Genomic DNA, 22,194 nt, shown 5'->3' with positions numbered 1-22,194 from the left:
GAATCCACCCCCTCTTTGGGCAGGCCATTCCAATGCCTGATTAGTCTCTCTGGAAAGAATTTTTTTCTGATCTCCAACTTAAATTTCCCCTGGCAGAGCTTGAGCCCGTGCCCCTTTGTCCTATTGCTGAGTGCCTGGGAGAAGAGACCAACCCCCACCTGGCTAGAACTTCCCTTCAGGTATGGTTTGGTGATTCTCAGTGGGAGCACTCAATTGGGGAATACCAGTCCAAAACCATGACAACCCTTCACAGAAAACCTGTACACAAACTTTCAAAGACTGAAGGGGGGGTGGGATAAACTTAAGAAATTATCATGAACCAAAGTGATGCTAAGCTACTTCCCAAAATATTGCACAGTAAGAGCAAGGGAAACTAAGAAACTAAAAATACAGAACAAGCTTGGTTTCATGGAGCAGCAGAGGGTTGCTTCATCCAAAGGGGATGCAGAGAAGGATGCATGCAGTGATGGAATAGGTTGCACTGAAGCCTGAACTATTTCACCAAGCCCAGTTGAAACATCTAAATTGTTGAATATTTTTTGAGATAATACCCTTCCTCAATAGCGTCTGTTTAATAACTCAAATATTTCCTAATAAATTAGTTTCTTCGGTTACACTATGCCATTAAAGTTATATAGTATGAATTAAAACTAATTATGAAGAACATTTATACAGATGATTCATGGAACAACAAGTACATAAACTTTATATAATTCTTCACTGACGGATCTTTAGAGTTAATTTTCAAGTATTCCATTTTGTCCTTTCCTTGACAAATACATAGATAAAATGCTCCCAAACTCATCACATTCCTTCATGTGGCTGCTCCTGAAAGCAAGTACCTGATGCCTCTGTCACTGAGGCTTTGGGTACTTACTGGAGCTACTCCTGGAGACCATTTCCCTCACTCTTATACTCCTCTGGCCCAGCTACAGCTCATTCCCTCTGCTCCTATTCTCCCTGCTGCCCACAGCACCTGACCATACACCTTCCCTTCGTCTCACCTTGCCATGCTATTGCCACTAGTCAGGGAAAGATATATTAAAGGAAAATAAATACCAGAATAGCAGCATTTTGAACAACAAACAAACAAAAACTCAAACCAAAACTCAACAACTCAGGGGTGGGAAATAGAGATGAAAAGGTATAAGGTTTTTGTCAGAGACTGATTTTGATGGCAGCTGATTTTTATGATCTTTTTGAACACTCTTCTGAATTTATTTAGCATCAAATGTGGAAAGCACTACCAAATCTCACATTGCAAATAACTCCTCACTCTTCATTGGGGAAAAAAAAATCAAATGTCATTAATTTCCGTTTCAGGGATCTACTTTACAGATAAAATTAAAAGAGACAATTCTTCACATAATTTTCAACATCACATCTGATTTGATAAATATTGTATGTGTTCTTTGATTTTTTTGTGCTGTGCCTTGCTGTGACAAGGAGTTGTTTTGCTTTAGGGAGCAAAGCTTTAGAGAGTTTCTTTAATCTTATCCCTTGCTGAGCAAAATACTCTTCTACTATAAATCATTAAAACTATATACAAAAACTAAGTCTTTAAAGGAAATCTCTGAAAAGTACTGTGTTTACTTTTAATAGGCAAAGCCTCAGAGTCAGACATGGCAGTTTTCTATCTCAGGTTATGCTGCACATGGTATTAAAACAAACTAGGGGAACCTGACATCCATCCTGCTCAGCCTGCCAGTCTGCACAGGTTGGTTTGTTCTCAGGTCTGGTCTAGAGAAAACACACCCAGAAGCAGAAATACTGCTATTTAACAGTGCAATGCAACACACAACTGTATCATCTTCAGGCTTTAAATGAACCTGAGATTAGCTCAGTTGGTTAAAACTTGGTTGTAATAATGCCAAGGTCATGGCTTCAATCCCCTATGTGGGCCATTGACTTTAGAGTTGGACTCGATGATCCTTGTGGGTCCCTTCCAACTCAGAATAGTCTGTGATTCTGTGAATCATGCTTGGTACATAAATATATACTCATACTAATTTTCAGGCTGCTGGAAAATGTAAGAAACATTGCTGAAGCATAGTGTCATGGTTTAGGAATGGTACTCCCCAATTTAGTGCTCCTCCTGAGACTCTCCAAACCACGAGCTGCTTGCTCATTCCCCTTCCCTTCCCCCCTGGAGAGGATGGAGAGGAGAACTGGAGGCAGAAAAGGTAAAGATCCTGGTTGAGATAAGAACATTTTACTGGAAACAGCAATGAGATAAGAAAACAAAGAGCAACAGCAACAATACTAATGACAGAGGGCACAAGAAATTAACTGTTCACATGGAAACCCCTTAGCAATAGATGCTGACTGGAAGAGAGCCCTGTCCCCAGAAAATGATGTGAGGTGGCACAGAATAACCTCTGGGTCCTGGCCATGCCCCCTCCTGCCTACTGCAAAAATTACCCCTGTCCTGGAGGGAATCAGGACATACAGCCCACTGTGCTAAGAACAGCAACCTTTGAGTTCAGGGATGCAACACTGTGTGGGTCCCAAATTCAGCAGAAATTCAGGTTAATCTTGTATTTATGCAAGTACATGGAAACAGACAATACTGAACAGTTACAAAATGTTCTTTATGGCACTTTACTTGATACCATTGTATTCACACAATCTTTCCAGCCAAGACTCAGGTTGTCTCCACACCTAAACTAAACCAGAAGTTCATTCTGCTGCCTGTCAGATCCAAGAAGCAATTTGGCCCAGACATACATAATGCAAAACATTAAGAACAGAGAAAAACTTCACATGAAAAACAGTATGACGGTGCAGCAACAATTCAAAATGAAGAATGTGAAATGAATGAAATGGCATCAATTAAGTTATGGAGGTCAATTAATTTCTACTATATTACACTCTATTAAGACAGCTAACAACCAAAGACAAGAGACTGAAGGCAATAGCACTCAGTACTATTACACTGCCAGATGGTTTTCCTAATAACAAGGCTTTTCAGGAGGCCTGAACTCTTCTTTTCCTGTCAGCTGGCTACAGTTCTGCTGGTGGCCACTATTTTTAAATAATATGCTCTCAGTTAAGTTACAACTGCTTGCATGTACAATCCTATCCAGTTACTTAATGCAGAGCTACATTTTACACAATAATGGATATTTTAATTCTTTTTTGACAAATATTTCTGTACCTTGAGCACACGCAATTGCAAGGTATTATCTCAAATCAACCAAAATATTCAATTTGACTCCCAGATTATCTGCCTTTGAAGGTGACTTATGTCAAAAATATTTTTCATTAAATGCATTGCTATTTTTTCCATTTTCTACACTGAATATTTTGTACTACATGGCTGTAGCATATGCTGTTTTAACACCACACAGCTACCATGTCAAAAATTAGATTTACCCATCATAATGCTGCCCCAGACAGCGGTATTTTACATAATGATCTTCTGAACCACATCAAGAGCAAACACATAGCTGTGACTGTATGGAGATGTAAAAACACACTCAGATACATAAAACCAGAAGAAATGTGGCAAGCTGAACAAGCTTAAAAGCAAATACTTGTCTATTAAAAGGCAAGTTGCCTGGCTCAGCTTATGCCTGGAGTATGATTAGAACCCCACTGTAAAACAATTACCAAGACACTCTTCTGTATTTGATGTCTGAAAGAGAAACGACCTCATGCAGACTCTGGCTCTTGCATGCACTGGCAAGTGTATTTTACTGCTGATTTTCTATGAATAAACATATGCTAAGAGAGGCTGAAACACACTGCTGGTTTTAAACATGCCTAATGTAGTATTAGAGGTTTGTTTCCAAAGCTTTGTTTATCAACTTCCTCCCTCCAGCTGGCAAAGAACACCACTGGCAGCAACTCCAATCAGTTGTCTTGCACAGTACACTCAGCATCAGGTGAACTGTTCTTCTAGCAGGAAATAACTTCTCATCAAAAACCTAAACAAAATGGCTCTAAGCAATTTAGAAAACAGTTGTACTTTACCACTGTGAATCAATAATAACCAAATAAATTCATCATAAATGTTACAGTGCCTCACACCCAGGCTGCACTGCCCAGCATCCTTCTCTCTCCAGCTGCCACTTGCAAGTCCCTCCCATGTAACTGTAGCATAAATATCAGAAAATGAGATTCTCCTTTAACAGAAAATTTGAAGCTGAAATGCTGCAATATAGTTTTCAAAACTGCCAAATTATATTTTGATGTAGATCCACTTAGGGAAGCTATTAACACAACATCAGAAACAACACTAAAGGACAGTTTGGGCACTGCATTTCATTTAGGAGATGAAGATCAAATAACAAAAGAAAAATTTCATAACTGTTTTTCAAAAAACACAGTAGAGAAGAGTTGGATGGACTCACATTTGATACCCATTCAAGATAAAAAAAGGTATTAAAAGTGTAAAAAGTTAATTAGATATTAGAAGTTATTCCAACAATTTTTCTGAAATTCCCATTTAAATAAGATTTTTGTCATCTCTCAGCTCTGCTTTAATAGATTATTACATATTAATGACAAAAAGGATTAATGGTGGCCCCACTTTCAGATGATCTGGGCACAGTCTTGTTTTGGCCAGAAGCAGGAAGCGTGGCCTGAGTGAGCAGCATTTGAAGCAACTCCCAGGCTTTGCCTGGGGACATGGGGGTGGTTGCAGGTCAAAACATCAATTAATTGACAGAACTGTCCAGAAAAGCTTCTGCAGGGCTTGCCCTCACAGTGCCTACCTGAAGCCAGGGCTGCTGGTGCCTGCCCTGCGTGCTGGTACAGAGGGGAAACACCCACAGTGATGCCTCACTCATGTGACACTTGCCCTAAATACAGATGGCAATTTACTTGTCGTGCAGCATCTGGTGGAGAATTTCTCCAGCAGAAAACTTGTGCAATCCACTTCCATTGTGTTCTCCACTGTACAGGGAAGCCCAATCCAAGGGGTTTGTTAAGTAAGGGACCCCCACAGGGTTGGTGTGAACAGGCAGAGACTCACCCACTCTCGGACACCCTAAAACAACTCTGTGCACAAACCTCAATCCTGCTCCTTTCCAGAGTCAGGACACTGCCCCAATCATACCCCACTTTTAGTTAAAATTGCCCAGAAATGCCAACATGGTGCACATAAGGAACAATGTATTACTGGAAAGGCACGGGATCAGGGCTCCGAGGACTATTTCCTACCCTGGCTCCTTTTTACAGCCAGAGCAGCCAATCAAGACGACAATTTCTGCAAGTTTTGCTCCAAAAACCTAATCTCGGAGATTTCTCAACTAGAACAAAGTGCTAAATATTTAATGTAAGCAAAAACTAAAAGTAAAACAAGTTTTCTGATTCTCTATTTCCTTTAAAGCAGAGCAAGAGTGAGACAGCTGACAAAGCAGCATTTAATTCCTAGCACTATCTAGACCAGAATACTCAGCCTAATTTACACAGGCAGTCAGTCACACTTCACATAATCACACACAGCAGAATATGACAGGGGAATTAAAGGACCAGGAAAGCATGTCTGAACTATGAGCTACTCTAAATATATTAAATGCAGACATTTAATTCAGAAAAAGGCTAACCTAGTCACTTCTTATTTTAAGCAAAAATATATTTCAAGTAAAAATCACAAAATGAATGGAGAGAGAGGTTTTTTATTATTTTTTCTTAAACAAAGGAAATAGTCAATTTAAACTTAAGCTCTCACAGGCTACAAAGATGCACTAGAAGAGATAACCACACAATTTTGTAATAAATTCTGGTATAGCAACTAAGGAATCATTCTATTCCGTATGTCAGTCTTTTTCCCCAGGTCCTTTCAGCAAATGGCATCAGCAGTACTCAGAATTTCAACCCCCTGTGTTATGCTGGCATTTCCTACCCAACATTTATTTCCAGAAACAGGTGGGAAGATTTGACTTGGGCTTTCATTTGAATGTAAAGCAAACCTTGCTCTTGCAGAGTTAGTGTTGCAGAAGTGCTATAGTAAAAGCAATTTAACCACCCAGTAAAAAATTATTATTTTACCAAAATTCTGGGCTAATTATTGTTCCCATTCAAATGAGCCATTTTTCAAAAGGCTTATTCTGGAAAACAACATACTCAAAACTGCATCTGATGAAACCTTAACTTCTTGCTAATACCTCATTTTATTGTATTACATTTTAAATTGGTCTTCTTTACAACTAGAAACAAATTCATTTCTATATCCCACCCACCTGCCCTCTCTTTTCCATTACTTTCACCATTATTTGTGTTGTCATGCCTAAAAATAACAGATGGGCATATTAAGAGAGAAATAATCTCTGCAAACCTGTGAGTGACAAAACAAGCTCCAGGGCATTTAAAATGAGAAAGCATCATAAGCACCCACAACACAGCATTTTGGGAGTGATGGGGAGAAAAGTGGACTGGGGGCTGACAACCACAAAACAACACACTTGTACCAAAAAAATGAAGCTGGATTATGTCAAATGCTCTGCAATGTATTCTAATGTTTCTTTCATTTAGAGGGTTTGCTGATGTTTGAGTGGAGATCAGTTCAGAACTCTCTTGGGGTTGGGGCTCCTGAAGTTACAGAGGAGTGACAGACAGAAAGAAAAGTCAGATACCACTTTTTCAGCTTAAACTTCTTAGTCTTTATAACTCTTTGCTGTAGGCTGGCATGAGCAGCAAACTCTGAACTCCTTTCTTCTCTCATTTAACCAGTTCCATTGGACATACTTGGCTGGAGAAACCACTCAGAATACTTTTATTGGTTATGATATTAAAAAAATTACTGGAAGAATAGCTGCGTCTCACAGAAGGAAGTACACCTGACATCTTATCATTCACTGTCAAGCTTGAAATGTTGGGGGTTTTCCCAACATGCATTACCTTAATATTTAAAAAGGCACCACTAGAAAAGAGTGGTCTAAAATGGAATCATAGAATCGATTGGGTTGGAAAAGACCTCCGAGATCATCAAGTCCAACCCTTGGTCCAACTCCAGTCCATTTACCAGATCATGGCACTCAGTGCCACATCCAATCTCAGCTGAAAAACCTCCAGGGATGGGGAATCCACCACGTCTCTGGGTAGGCCATTCCAATGCCTGATTACTCTCTCTGGGTTCTGCTCTCCAACTTAAATGTCCCCTGGCAGAGCTTGAGCCCGTGCCCCCTTGTCCTATTGCTGAGTGCCTGGGAGAAGAGACCAACACCCACCTGGCTAGAACTTCCCTTCAGGTAGTTCTGGACAGTGCTAAGGTCACCTCTGAGCCTCCTCTTCTCCAGGCTAAACAACCCCAGCTCCCTCAGCCTCTCCCCACAGGACTTGTGCTCCAGTCCCTTCACCAGCCTTGTTGCTCTTCTCTGGACCCGCTCCAGCACCTCAAGATCTTTCCTGAACTGAGGAGCCCAGAACTGAACACAATACTCAAGGTGTGGCCTCACCAATGCAGAGTACAGGGGAAGGATCACTGCCCTGGGCCTGCTGGCCACACTATTTTTGATACAGGACAGGATCCCATTGGCCTTCTAGGCCACCTGGGCACACTGTTGGCTCATGTTGAGCTTCTTGTCAATTAGTACTCCAAGGTCCCTTTCTGCCTGGCTGCTCTCCAGCCACTCTGTGCCCAGCCTGTAGCGCTGCATGGGGTTGTTGTGGCCTATGTGCAGGACCCGGCACTTGGCCTTATTGAACTTCATTCCATTGGAATCAGCTCATCTCTCAAGTCTATCAATCAAAACATTTTGGAAGACTCTTTAGAAAGGACAGATGCAGAAGGTAGTTCAGTTTCCAAGATACACAAGAACAGCCTGGGAATTCTGCCCTGGAATGCTTCCCCAGGCAGGTGATGGTGTGCAGGCAGAGCTGGGAGCTGCTAGTCCCTGTGAAAGGAATAGGCAGCAGGAGCAGAGCAGAACACTGAGCACTCCCTACATAAAGGAATCTGTGGAAAAAGAATGCTAATGATCTGCTAATGCAACCGTGGGAAAGGAAATCCCCTATGTAACCACTGCCACAGTGCTGGGGTTGACTGATCAGAGGTGAGAAGGAGGCAGCCTCCAGCCACACGGAGAGCAGGATTTGTTCTCCACAGCTGTAATTGGTCAGACAAAAAGCAGCAGCCTGAAACAGCCAACAAACATCTGGGCTGGAACAATTCCCAAAAAGCAAAACACAATCATAGAATCATAGAATCACAGAATCAATAGGGTTGGAAAAGACCTCCGAGATCATCAAGTCCAACCATTCGTCCAACTACAGTCCCTTTACCAGACCATGGCACTCAGTGCCACGTCCCATCGCAGTTTAAAAACCTCTAATGGAGCACTAGAAGAGATTGACTGGCAGCACTGCAGAGAGCCCATCTTAAAAAAAAATTTACAACAGTTCAGGAAGGTGTTTTTCTGGAATTATGCTGCCTTGAGGGAACAGTACAAGTCAGGTGAGGCTGCCTCCAGCCCCAGCCTACATAATCTATAAGCAAAGCTTCAAAAACAGGTGAGGTCATTTTTCTCCATTCATCTGCCAAATGAGTAGGCCTGGGTTGTCTGTCCTCTTCAGTTGTTAGCAAAGACCATGTTTTAATAGGTCTCCAACATAAGAAGAGGAATATACTTATTGTCAGAGATACAGCAAAGGGCTCGCTCACAACCCTGAGCCCTGTGAATAACCCACAGACAAAGGTGAAACACAGGCATAGGTGGGAAGATGGAGAAGCCTACTGAACTTGGAAATGTATCAGTATGCCATTTATGAGGTATTAGAGATACAAATCTGGGCACAAAACAACCATTTTTGACAAAAAGATGGAAAAGTTGTTTCATAGACCAAGTCTGAAAACATCCTGTGCATCTTTCAGCTTCACTTAAGAATGTAGGAAGTAGCTGCCTGCAAAGCTGTCAGTAAACAAGGAAGCATCATCCTCAGTGGATACCATTATGTCCTTTACATGCTTTGAGTCTTATTCCTAGTCATCAATTTCTTGCTATCCTGCTTGCAACAGCCAACCTGAACATCCAGTGTTATTATCCAGAACATAAAAAAACCCAAGAGAATTCCAAGAACAGTCTTGTGAAGAAAAAGCAGATAATCAATTACACAGAGTGTGGTTAAAGAAAGATGAAGTTAGAGACAAGAAAGTTATCAGTAAATATACAAAGAACACAGCTGTGAGGGAGATAAAGGCATGGAAGAGGCTGATGGAAAATTAATATCAGTATTTATATAATAAGAAACTGCTCTATGATCAAACTATTTATGGATCAGACATACAGTAGATGACAAAGTTCACTTACTAGAACAGAGAGTGACTAAGACAGTAACAATACAGTTAGAAAAAAATTAAAATCTTGTAATAACTAAGGTCATGAAGTAATGTACATATATCCCCCCCCCAAAAAAAACACACTATCTTGCTTCATTTTCATTTACAGAACAGTTATCTTGCACAAATCACCTCACCACTACTTAAAAATCCCTCTTAAAGTACAGAATAATCTTGTTTTGAATTTGGCAGCATCTGCCAGCAGAGGCATCAAATTGCAGCTCAGTATCTCTTTTAGCTGATCTTTACTCAGCCATACTGAAGCATTACAAAATTATTTTAGAGACTGACTTTTAATACTAATAATAAAAAACCCCAAAATTTTTAGCAGAATTCAGGTGACTTCACAATTAAAGCACACTCATAAGCTTTTCAAACTTCATTATTTTGTGTTCTGGTGTTGCTGACCAAGGTGGGAGGGAAACCCTGCATGTTCCCAGGGCAAAGAACATCCTTGGACAAAAAGGAAAAGATCCCAAAAGACCCTGTACTTCCCAAAGGTGACCTGTCCTTGTGCTTAAAGGACTGTTAATGTCCCTGCACTTCCCAAAGGTGACCTGGTCTTGTCAGGGTTGATGATAAATACGTTGCTTTAAAACCAGGAAAATCATATGCCAGGCCCAAAGAGGGCAAATGCCTACAATGTAGGGAGTGAGGAGATCAGTGTTGTGCCTTCCTGGCTTCCCGATTTCTAAAAGGCTGCTGTTACATGCTCTGGAATGTCAGCCCCCCATAGGATCCTTTAGCACTTGGTCGAGTCGATGAAAATGTTTTCATCCACCACTAAGTGGAGCTGTTACTCTGGGAAAAGAGTTTCTCAGTATCTTCCAGTATTAAAAAAAAAAAAAGAGATGGAAAGCAACCAGTTTATAGTTGCTTTAGCTCTCAATAATTTCTGCAGTAAAAGTATTTGTTAAATTTATTATTCTGAGGACAATAGTTCTATATCCTCCAATCAAGGAATAAACATCTACCTACCAATGATTGGCAGTTCTTGTGAGATGAACTAACAGCATAACTGAGGTTGTAAAGAAGTTTGCACACAACTAAAGATTACTCCTCACAGCTCAGCAAAGCTGCGAGGCAGAGAGCAAGAGCAGCACAGAGCAGATGTATTGCTGCCACCTCTATATGGAATAGGTTTACAGGTGAAAAAAGCATCGTGTTAGAAAGCCGGACATGAAGTCAGGCTACATGCCGCATATAAACTTCTGGAAAAAAAAATCTGCTGCAACAGGAAATCCAACTATACCCAGAGGGTTTGGCTGAGAAATACACCGACATTGTTTTATCCAGAGGTACTTGTACAGAGACAACTGGGGATGGAGACTTCCCAGATTAAAATAAACTAAGTGAGAAAGAAAAGGAAACTCCAGGAAACAGTAACTAAACTGTGTTCTGAGTTCACAAGTCTCATAGGTGAAAATAGAAACTTGACATTTAAAAACAAAAGTATAAATAAAGCACTTTGCTTTCAGCTCTTTTAAATGTACAGTTACTGGGGATCAGAATAAACCTTAGCTTTGGACATCCAAATCACTTCTGATATTCACAAGAAGAAAAAACAAAAAGCTTTTTTAGGTAAAAAAATGATAACATGCAAAATCCATTGTTTCCCCACACTTCAGTGCTATGTGGTACTTCTAAGACTTGGTCGAAGAGCAATTTTTTTTGTTTAAAAAAACCACATATAAATTAAATCACGTTACTGAGAAACAGTCCATAATGAAACTATATTAATAAGCAATAAACACTCTGTCTTTATGCCACAGTCCCTTAATATGTATTCCAAAAAGAGGTTTCCTTTTTCTCGCAAACTCCACATAAAGCAGCTTCCCCTTTTTGCAGCTGAGGCAGCCCCAGAGCGGAAGGGATGGGAAAGGAAAAAAGCCCTTCACGAAGCACTTGCTCTGTGCAAGGTTAAGCACTGCTGTTTGGCAAAGGGTGTTGTTTGTACAGCCCTCAGGAGCTCGGCTCTCTGTAAAGTTCTGGGAGCCTCTGCCTTGGAGGAGTCAGAGATCCATCGGAGCCAGTTTTGGGTTTTCACTCCAGACTGTTCCCCATGCAGGGGTGGGACTGGGATCTCAGGGAGCACATCATGCCTTATGTTTGTCACTACGTGACCACGGCTGCTCCCACCTTTCCACCCTGCTTCAACCTAGTCACCCATAAAACGCATGCAATGAACCTGTGCTCTTCACTCAAGAGTGGCACTCAACCCAGGGAGGGTGAACTGCCATGGGGACACACAGATGTCATAACCCAGCTCTGACTCGTTCACTCCCCTGCTCATGCAAAAATAATGTGTCATAATCCATAAAACAGTGAGTCATAGCCCAGCTCTAACTTGTTTACTCCATTGCTCACAGCAAACTAATGCAAGGGAGACTGATGCTGACAGGGAAGGAATTTAAGCAGTGTGGTATAGTACTCCCCTCTCCTGTGTTTTAATTGTAACACAACAGTAGGTATTTCAATAAGCATTCATTACTACAGAGCAAGGCTTTAATGTGGTTTAGCAACTTAATTTTACTGAAACCTTTTCCAGCATTTGGAGACCCTTTAATCTTTTCAAAATATTAAGTCTTATATGTATAAAACCCCATTGCATAAAACCCCATTGCATTCCAACTTACATTCTCTATGACAAACATCCATTCTTTGTCTTCAAACTCTTCAGCATGGGGATCCTAGAAAAACAAACCAGAGAACTTGAGTCTAAAAATAATCCAGGATGCAAGAAATTGCAACACAGCCAAGATTTTCATATGCTCAGAAATATTTTTACCCACACAAGATGGCAGAGAGAAATATTTTAGCTGGGATGTGGGGCTTCAATGGATGTCAATAATATGATGAGCAAGTTGGGGTAAAACTGTCTGAGGATTTAGTAAAGACTCCTACAAACATGAGGCTGATGCTGACAAAGGCAATACTATTTCTTTTCATCCAGTAAATAAAAAAAAAAGAAAGATAAAACTCCCTTTAATTCTGAAGTTCCACCTCCCAAATAAACACAACTAATCTACATCTTGCTGGTAACAGTGGAGGAAGCCACGTGCTCCCACCTGGGGTGAGGAAGATGCACACCTTCAGTAGGCACCACCCCAACCTCCTTATGGCCAGACTCCAACAGCATAAGCAGATCCAGAGTCACAGGCACATCCTTCCACTGCAGATTAAATACCTATCCTGATTTCACAGCATTTCTATCGCACCACACACGAGCATCAGAAAACAGTCACCAACAGGAAGGAAAATAACTATGAAGTTCATGTATTTGGCATTTGCTTTCCATTTAATGAGCTTTCAGTCTGTATTGTTGTTGACTGAAAGTAAAAAACGATGGAGGCACTAAGTCATCCCCTCATGCCTCTATCAAGGAACCTACTCTAAACAAAATAATTTAAAAAAAATTAGAATACTAATATATCAGCCCTATAGAACAACTGTAACTAAGTAACTTTTTTTGCAAAATAGCTTCTCACACTAAGAGAATGTTGCTTGAGTCTTTCTTTCAGCATGAAACCTGGTTTTGCCATACCTCGCCAGTATCCTATTATCTCTAGTTGCAGGGAAACTCTTGAATACTCCTTTGCCTCTGATGCTTGCTCACTATAGACCCTTATAGATAAACGTCACTTCTACATCCTCAGCATTTGCCATCACCATATATGAGACCCCTCAGCACCTGCAGAGTTTTATTGCTATTATTTGGCAACTGGTCATGACACCACACCAAGTACTGCACCAATTCCATCTTGCTGCTGTAAATTAACAAAATGTATCAAGATATTGTATTTCTACTTTATATCCATTAATACCATCTTTCCTTTCTTTCCAGAATGCTGCAAGTCTCACATTCAATCTTCTAGACTTTGCCTTAACCCTCTTTCCCTGCAGTTTTCCTTTGAAATCAGACGCTCGATGGGCAGGGGTACCACAGCACTACAAATGAACCTTTTAACTAGTTCTCATCAAATACACAAATTAATATAGTTTGTAAGTAGTGAGCTTATGGTGCAAACAACAAGTGAAAAGAATTTTTTTCTTTTTTCAGCACAAAAAAACCTTGAGAAGTGTGCTCTTAAATAAACCTCCTCTTTGAATGAACTACAATAACATTTCTAGGAGGTTATCCTATCTCCTCCAGCACATCCTTCCTGCAAAGCCCAGCCAAGTGGGTTCCCTGCTCTGTCAAACTGGCTCTCCTGGCAGGAGGGGTCCTGCTGCGCACTAACACGCTCCCTGAGGGAACCCAACACCACATCACACCACTGGCAACATCATTACCAGCATATTTAACAGCTACAGGCACAGCTGTCACACGCAATGCACATTTTAAAACGCAACACTCCAACAATGGGATGTAGTTTTCAATGGAAGAATACAGGATGTTGTTAGAAACTTATGTCAAAACTGGTGATTTATTTTTCTATGTGATTGAATCTACTAAGAATTTTCCTTTTTAAATTATACTGAGGTATCTCCATGTTCCAATAATGTCTTCTAAATATCAGATTATGTAATTATATATCCATCACATTAATCAAGTTTGTGGAATTGTAAATTAAGTAAGTAAAGAACACAATATCTGCAGGTTTGCTGTATACCATATAAATTCTAAAGATGTAACTTTCTGTAATCCAGCTATTAAATACTTAAAAATTTCAAGAGTTAACCTGGGGCAATTACCTTTTTGCTTAATTGCTTCCTTTGATACAGCATGAAATGACATAATGAGATTTAATGGGATTATTAACCACTTTATGTTTTAATAAGCTACTTCATAATAAGTGACTACACTACTAAATATTTCATCCTGCTCAGGTTTTTTTTCCTAACTCCCCCCAAAGCTATTAGGACAAGCTTGCAGGCTGACCTAAAACTGCTTCCAAAGACAGGGCCTAATATCTTATCCCATGTACCAAACAAAAACTTCATTTTTTTGTTTCTGCAAAGCACTCCGTGAAGAAAAACAAAGCTCTTCTGTCAATGGCAATAAAACTGACTCACACCTCTGAGGGCTACAGAACCAGGTGCTCTGCTGAGTATTTCTATCATCTGTCAGAGCAAAATAATACTCTAAAATGTGAAGACTTCTTGATGTACTTGAAAGCAAGTTGTGAACACTTTTGGAAAATACATGGAATGAAGAGCCTTACCAAATGTTCAGAGTATGAAATACACTGAGATATGGACACTTTGCAAATGTGTAAGATATTTCAGATTTAAAGACAAATCCAATTTTTTTTTAAAAAAAGCCACATTTCTTGGTAGTTTTAAAATGCCTCTAGAAACAGAAAACCCTGAGTAACTTTATACACCTAAGCCTCAGCACTTCCTTGCATGCATAAGTGGCTTCACTCTCCCATTAAAATGCTTTTATCAGAAGCCCAGGGAGCACCATACAGAGTCCTATTTCTACCTAACTTACAACTTCATTACGTGGTCACGTTAACAGATGCTTGTATGATTATAGTTACAGCACAGTTTCTATTGCAAACACCGTTTCACACTTTGGGCCCCGTAACTAGTGATGTTTCTATACATCTAGCTAATCTTTCATCTTATTTTGGATTTGAAGAGTGAAAATACCAATAAAAAAGTCACACCACCACACACTTCCCTCACTGTCTCACCCATATTCTCCACTCACTTCCCACATAACTCACGAGATGAATGTAGCAAATTATTGTTTGAGGACTATACAGCTGACTATGCTTTAGAAAAGAAATGCCATTCCAACACCCATTATAGTTTTACATTGAATTGAAAGCTGTGAGTATTTGGGCAAATGGACTGAACAGCTTGTTGTTCCTCCTAATTTTACTACATAAAAGAGGAACCATCATGTTTAATAGCAAGACATGGGTCCCATTTTCCTGTTTGCCTTCTGTATTTGTTGTTCCTTTTCAGTGTCTTCAACAAAGTTTTAGGGCCTTTTTTCTTCTCTTTTATTTTTTTTCTGTTAAGATGACCTTAGTGTTGAAAAGTAACACTCAGGTGAGAAGTAAATAGTAGGGAAATGTGCAATACACAGGACATCATCTTATGGATCCCCTACAGTGATGCTCTCAGATAATCATTTCTCCAACACACAGCAGAGACGTGCTTTATTCCACCAGCAAAATTCAGCCCATTTCACATTTTCCCAATAACTGTGCTAAATACTTTTACAGAGACATGCTGGCCCTCAACAAGCTCAGTCCTACAAGCTTTTCTCTGAAACCCCACCCCTGAACTTCTTTCTGTGACACCATTCTGCCCATCCACAGGCCAACTACCCAAAACCACCCAACTCTTCTGGACTGAGGCATGGGCAGAGCAGTAAAGAACACGACAGTAACATTTTTCTCTCTGTGTTGATCATCAGCCTGTTCCACAAGGAGCTTTGTCAAGGACTAGATTCTTTCTACAATGTGTGAGTTGGTTTCAGAAGACTGAAGAAACATAAACTTTGCCCAATAATCTAGGTAATATGCAGAGTTATTTTTGTAACTCTTGCAATAGGAATGAAGGACATGTCAGAAGAGAAGGGACTGCTCCTTTTCCTAGTCAGCAGGCAGAGCGGGTAGGGAAGATCTTCAGACTGTTAGTCCCTTCCTCCCTTCCTTCCCCAGGCCTCCTCCCTAAGCATGTCTGCTTTTTGAAGCTTGTCTTTCAATTAGATCACTTCATACCAGCCTTAATCTTCAGGCTTTCTTCTTGGGGAATAGCTGCTTAAGGACTGTCATATTGAATCAGATCAAACTATGACAGGGTTTGTGATCTTCCTCTACCAGTGACCCGCAGCAGATGCTCTGGGTACTCCAGCATCTGTCCTCAGCTTTTCTACTTGGCTGTTTGAAGCTGCAGAAGACTCAGAATTTGACCCAATTCTTGCTGCTTTCAATACTGATTACAGAGGTCTGATTAGTCTAGAAAATCACATCCAACTGTGATCAGCTTTAATTGGAGCTGCCAGAAACAGGGAGCCCTGAGCAGACCGGCAGGAACATCCCTGTGCATCACCACACCAAGCTCACACTTCCCTCCTGTAAAGCCTCTGGGCTAGAAAAGCCACAAGGACTGAATGTCCTTTCCTCTTTTTTAAGTGTATGTTTTCACAATTAGTAAAATTTGTGGGGGCACTAATCCTTTACCTTTAAAAATATTTAATGTGCAAATCATAGAATCATAGAATCGATTGGGTTGGAAAAGACCTTCGAGATCATAAAGTCCAAACCTTGGTCCAACTCCAGTCCAGTGCCACATCCAATCACAGTTTAAAAACCTTTCAAGAAAGGTGAATCCACCCCCTCTCTGGGCAGGCCATTCCAATGCCTGATTACTCTCTCTGGAAAGAATTTGTTTCTGATCTCCAACTTCAATTTTCCCTGGCAGAGCTTGAGCCCGTGCCCCCTTGTCCTATTGCTGACTCCATGAGAGCAAATATGCTCACTTCCCTGAGCTTATGATTTTTGTATCTGGCACACATAATCTTGGCCATGGAACTGTTTTTCCCTCGTCTGGAGTATCCTCCGTAGTGTCTGGTCAAGTCACTGGTTTCTCCCAAACTGAAACAAGTATGTTCTGAACCTGAATTTGTTCTTTGCTGATGAGAAATGGCTTTACAAAGAGGTTTTGGGTTGGTTTAGGGGGGTTTTTTTCACCTCCTTCCTTGAGACAATGTATTGGTTTTGCTGCAGCATTCTTGCCAGTGCATAGCCAGCTACTACTTCATAATCAAAGTGTGATTGTCTTGGGCTTTCAGGAATGATAGGGATTTATTCTGAGTATTATGTGGGGACAGGAATACTGTGAACAATACAAGTATGGTTAGATCATCCATGTCATTCTTTTTTACTCATAAATATTATTTTGGGTGCTTAGAAAGCTATGCCTTTAAAAATGTCTTTTTCAAACTCTGGAGCCAGTAATTGTCCCTGGTTGTTGCAATGGTACATTGATGTGATAAACCATGTACACATTTGTCACGACCCACTCCTGGGAAGGGGATGGGGGCAACCTAGTTTGTTTTTAATCATGCCCTTTGGGGTGGATTAAAGTGAAACGACGCTATATAATCGGTGTTTATTTAACAATTCCGTATAGTGTGACATAGAAAATAACCTTAGTGGGGGGGAAAAGATGCATAGGGGGAAGGAAGACAGGAAAGAGTCCAGGACACCAAGGAAAAAGACGAGATAAGAAAAGATGAGAAGGTTAAATAGTCACCGCCCTAGGGACCCAGCGTTGCATCTCAGCAGTCCTGCAGGCGGCGGGGACAAGGAACAGAACCCACCCAAATTCCCAAAGTCACCAGTCCATTTTATACCCTCAGCATGCCCTCTGCACCTCCCTCCGAGGCAGGGGGTTGTTTGCTGTGAACCCCCATATTCGCCGGAAGGCAGAGCAACGGCTCTTCTTGCCTCTTCAGGGCTGGACACCTTTAGCACTGGAGGAAGGGATGGGCCCAGCTGCCCATCAGGGGTATAATGCAAAAGTCAAAAGCCTGCAGTTTCTTAGAATGCATAAATCATTAACCATTTCAGTCTCTGACAACATTACAGACAAGTGTTTTTGTGTAATCCAATGAAGCAAAGTCCATGCTTACTCCAGAAGAACAAACATTTTTGCTTGGGAAGTTCACTTCATTTTTAAACTTGAAAATAATGGTGTTGCAATTTAAATCCTCATAGTACAACTGATGTTCATTTTAGCTTTGCTAAAAGCACTGGGCTTGCTCGGCAGTGAAAATGTCTCATTTAAAATCTCTCTCAGCTGATAAAGATCTGTTTGTACATAAAACCACAGAAAAGTATATAAGTTTTCATACATGGTAGTTAAACTTTGCTAATTCAGGGACTCAAAAAAAAGAATTTCTGGGGCACAACCATGGAAACAATAAAAATGGGAATTCAGCTGTAACTTTTCTGGCATTTGTGACTCTTTCAATGAAAGCCCTACAAATCATGGATTTTACATGTACAATAGGCTTATTGTTTCATGATGTTTCTCCCCAGTCTGGTAGAAAAACCCAAGGCATAACCAAACCTCAGTGTGGAGCATGGCAAAGGAAGAAGTTAAACTTTCAGAACAGATGGAACTTTTAATGTAATTAGCACTTCAGTGGCTGGATGGGCAGGAGCTAAAGCCAGTCAAGGGAAGCCAAATCAATATATCAATATCATGCTTTCCCCCACACGATGCCAGAGCATTATGAAATTTTACCAGCAGCCCATAATTGATTGAAACAAAACAAAAAGCTTTTATTTATTTATGCATTTATTTGAAACTAAAGGTTTCTAAATGAGGGTTGTAGTCTCTTCAGTACTTTGCTTGTGAAAGAACTACAAATACATTATTGGAAATGAGCTAACACCCAAAATAGGGATGTGCAGATAACGTAGAACATTTCATCTGTTGACTGATCACAGACACTTTGTTAGCCAGCTCTCAAGTGTCCACAGATGACTACTGGAGAGGATACTTTTAACATTCTCATCAGCACTTGAAACCTTGACTTATCTCCTAATCCTACTAGCAACACATTTCAACAGCCACTTACAAATGCACCGCCACTACTGTGTGAATCATTTCCCACAACACAGAGCTGTCTGTCTGGAGCCCACTCCTTCCTTTCCCTGCACTACCATTCCCAACAGCACCACTGCACTCGTTTGTTATCTGTGTTTGCTACACAGCTCTGTCGGGGCAGTCTGCTCCCATCTGTGGGCTCTGCCAGGATGCAGGAGGACTCAGCAGCTTCCCTTTGCTTTTCAGGTGGTAGTGAAAGAGAATAACTACTGTCTGTTAAACAGGCTAAGTGCACATACTGCAAAGTGCCAAACCTCCCACAGTCACTCTCCTTCGCAAGGGAGTGGCTCCAGAAAGGGCTTTAACAGAACAAGTCTCTTTTTCTGAGCTCTACTCTTTTCAGTCTTTTTGTCTCCCTCCTTCTACAGGAAGGAACAATATAAATACCCAACTTTCAAGTCAGCTCCCCAAAAGGCTGCTGCCATGTGCTACTACACACTTCCCTTCCCCCTTCCCAGACAATGCATCAGCTGTGTGCAAAACAGCTAGTTCTTTTTCACTGTCTTTGCCCAGAATGCACCAGCTATAGGAATGCCAGCTCTGTGGGTGCTAGGACATGTCCTGCACTGCAGCTGAAGTGCCACTCTAGCACTGAGCCAACAAAGCCATCAGGTGACTGGACACAGCCTAAACTGGGGTAATACCATCTTCTGCCTGCAATTCCCTGCCCCTCACAGTTCATTTGCTCAGGCAGGCTGCTGTTCTCACACAGGTACAGTGCTCCTGGTGCATCACACGGCTCGTTCAAAAAGCTGCTCTATGCCACACTTGCATACCGTTACAGAGAAAACATTGTGTTTGGCACCTATAGGCCCTCTTGTTGGAAGAGCCAGAAGATCAATTAGAGCAGATTTTACATTAAGAGCTGCCTGACAGCACAATGGTTCTTTGCATCATCTCAATATTTTGATCATAAAAGCCAGTGCTCATTCCCCCAGAGATCTGAGGGTACCATTTCCAGAAGGCACAGATGCTGGGGTTATTCACACTCCTACCTCTCCTCCAAGAACAAGTCTTGTCACAGGCAGGCTCATTTTTGGGGGAAAGGAGGAAGCCCAGTGAACAGATGTGCCTGCAGAATCAGTGCTGGTAACATCCAGTTTGCAGTAATACCCGACATTGGCTCCAGAGGCCCTTCTGCCCCCTCACTAGATGCTCCTGGCCCTCACTCTCAGTTACACAACCAACAAGATCGTTGGGCTGTTCTACATTAACACAACCCTGAAGGAGTGCAAGTATAAATAAAGAGGTGGGATGGCAGAAGGCTGGAAGACACTTCTACTCCAAAGCCACAGCATTACAGAGCTGCACCCAAAATAAACTTTCTCATTCTTCACATCTTACTGGAATCACAATCAAGAATTGTGTACATTTCTGCTTCACGTTAAATATTGAAAATATCAAGCAACATTTACTGTGTTGCATAACCACATTTAGATTATACAGACATGTAGCCTTGTCACATAAGGCTGTTAAGTTTCTTAATCCAATTACAGGTACTTGAAGCAAACAATTTTTGGCAGTGAACTTTTGAATCTCAATTGAAGACTATGTGTTAGCTAAGAAGAGCAATAAATTTATGATAGTTGGCATCACTGCCAACCTGAGAAGTTTATGTTCACTGGTAATCCCCGACACAGGAGAGGGAAAAAAAAAAAGACACTCTGCCTTTTTTAGGTTTAATGACCCAAGTAATAAATTCTATTCTAAGGCTAATCAGAAGCCACATCCAAGCAGTTACTCGAAGAAGTTCCCAAGACAAAGAAATACAAATAGCACTAATTAGAAAGAAGTATGTTACTGTTGCCCTAAGCTGCAACAGTAGTTATAAATAAGAGCAGTTAGAAATAAGAACAGCCAGAGCACAGATGGAGGCATCAGAGTAAAGAACAAGAAAGAACTGAAGGAATAAAAACCCCAGAAACTCCAGCTTCCTGGCAGGCTCCTACACTGTCACAGGTGCAAAGCTGCACTGTTGATCTTCATGCAGAAAGGGGCCTGTCCAGTGACACTTGGGAGATAAACTCTAGCACAACCATCACTTCTTCCTGTTGCTTCACAGCCACACAAACAAGCTTTATTTTTAATAGAACAAATGCAGTTCAAAAAACAAAATTTCCCTGTCAAATCTTATAATTCTCTATACTACTCCAGTACTCCACATGCACCCTTACAACTGCAATCACATCAGTGCTGTGATATCTGTGTGGCATAGAAATAATGGGAAATTAAGAGCTGGATGCTGTTCCCTAGCCAAGAGTGTGCACTGCAACTGAACAAGGAAGTCTAGAAATGACTGTGCTCTGACAACTTCTGACTTACAATATTTAAAGAAAACCAACCACACTATAACCCATGCCAACTCCTTACACATGTATTACGTGCACAGTCACACATGTACTGGATTCTGTGCCAGTGACTCGCCATAATCAGCTCAATGGGTACTTCAGTGTGTCAACTAAACTACAAAAGTAAGCTTTGGCAGGGAACAGACCATCCTTCTCTTCCAGATTTAAACTGGTGACATAAGACTTTGCAGTAAATGACTTAAACTCTGCAAGATTAGACCTTGCGGTTATAATATGTCATTTCCAGACAGAATTTTTCATGTGTTGTTTGTAAATACACTTTAAAAACAAACCATACCTTAAAGAGAGTCACAGTAATTTCAACATTTTCAGGTACAGGCCACACCACCACCCCACGGTATGGGTTCTTGATTCCAGGCTGCCAGCTATGAGCCTAAAGGGAAAAAAGAAACAGTCATCTTTAAGCCATTATAAAAGTGCTGACTTGACTCCCACAGGACCCCGGGCATGTAGGTAGAAGTAACACACCACTGACTCCAAAAAGGTCATATTCTTACATTCCTGACTCTAGTGAACACTACAAAGGACATAATTAAGAAAGACAATAAGGAAACTCAGACCACTAGCAGGCTTCTTTTTTTCCTCTCCACTGTCCCAAAGCTGTTCCTCACAAAGTCCTAAACTTTGGGGTTTTTATTACATAGCACAGGTCAGGATACTCAGAGCCTTGCAAAAATTAAAGCTGTATGGTTAGAACTTATGTAGCAAGCTGAGCTTTATTTTGGGCATATTTACACCTAAACAGAGCAAGAAGTTTTATTTCAGGAAAGAAAACTGAAAATTACTTATAACACTATTAAAGCATTTAAGTTTTTAAGAATTAATATCCTGCAGTACCTACACCTGGAAAAGATAATTAAAAAAATCAACAGTTAAATAGACTGAGAACTTGTCCATCTTTGAGTATCAGTTTGGATTGGTGTATGTCAAGTCCTAAAAAGACCACATGTGAACATTTCT

At 40.8% G+C, this 22,194-nt stretch overlaps 1 protein-coding gene across 11 annotated transcripts in view; it reads right to left on the bottom strand.

Annotated features, from left to right (window-relative positions):
- The window catches only part of EHBP1 (EH domain binding protein 1), a 226,009-nt gene that overhangs the window by 162,448 nt on the left and 41,367 nt on the right, over window positions 1-22,194 (bottom strand). For all 11 annotated transcript variants that reach the window (XM_071582029.1, XM_071582030.1, XM_071582033.1 and 8 more), the window contains exons 4-5: window positions 21,512-21,607; window positions 11,920-11,973 (exon numbers count right to left, since the gene is read on the bottom strand). In XM_071582029.1, the coding sequence (XP_071438130.1) occupies window positions 11,920-11,973; window positions 21,512-21,607 (150 nt within the window). The remainder of the gene's footprint in view (window positions 1-11,919; window positions 11,974-21,511; window positions 21,608-22,194) is intronic.

The sequence above is a fragment of the Pithys albifrons genome, chromosome 2, assembly GCF_047495875.1.
Source record: "Pithys albifrons albifrons isolate INPA30051 chromosome 2, PitAlb_v1, whole genome shotgun sequence".
NCBI classification, from domain to species: Eukaryota; Metazoa; Chordata; class Aves; order Passeriformes; family Thamnophilidae; genus Pithys; species Pithys albifrons.
Note: the sequence above shows the minus strand (reverse complement) of the source record. Positions and strands in the feature narration are given on the sequence as shown.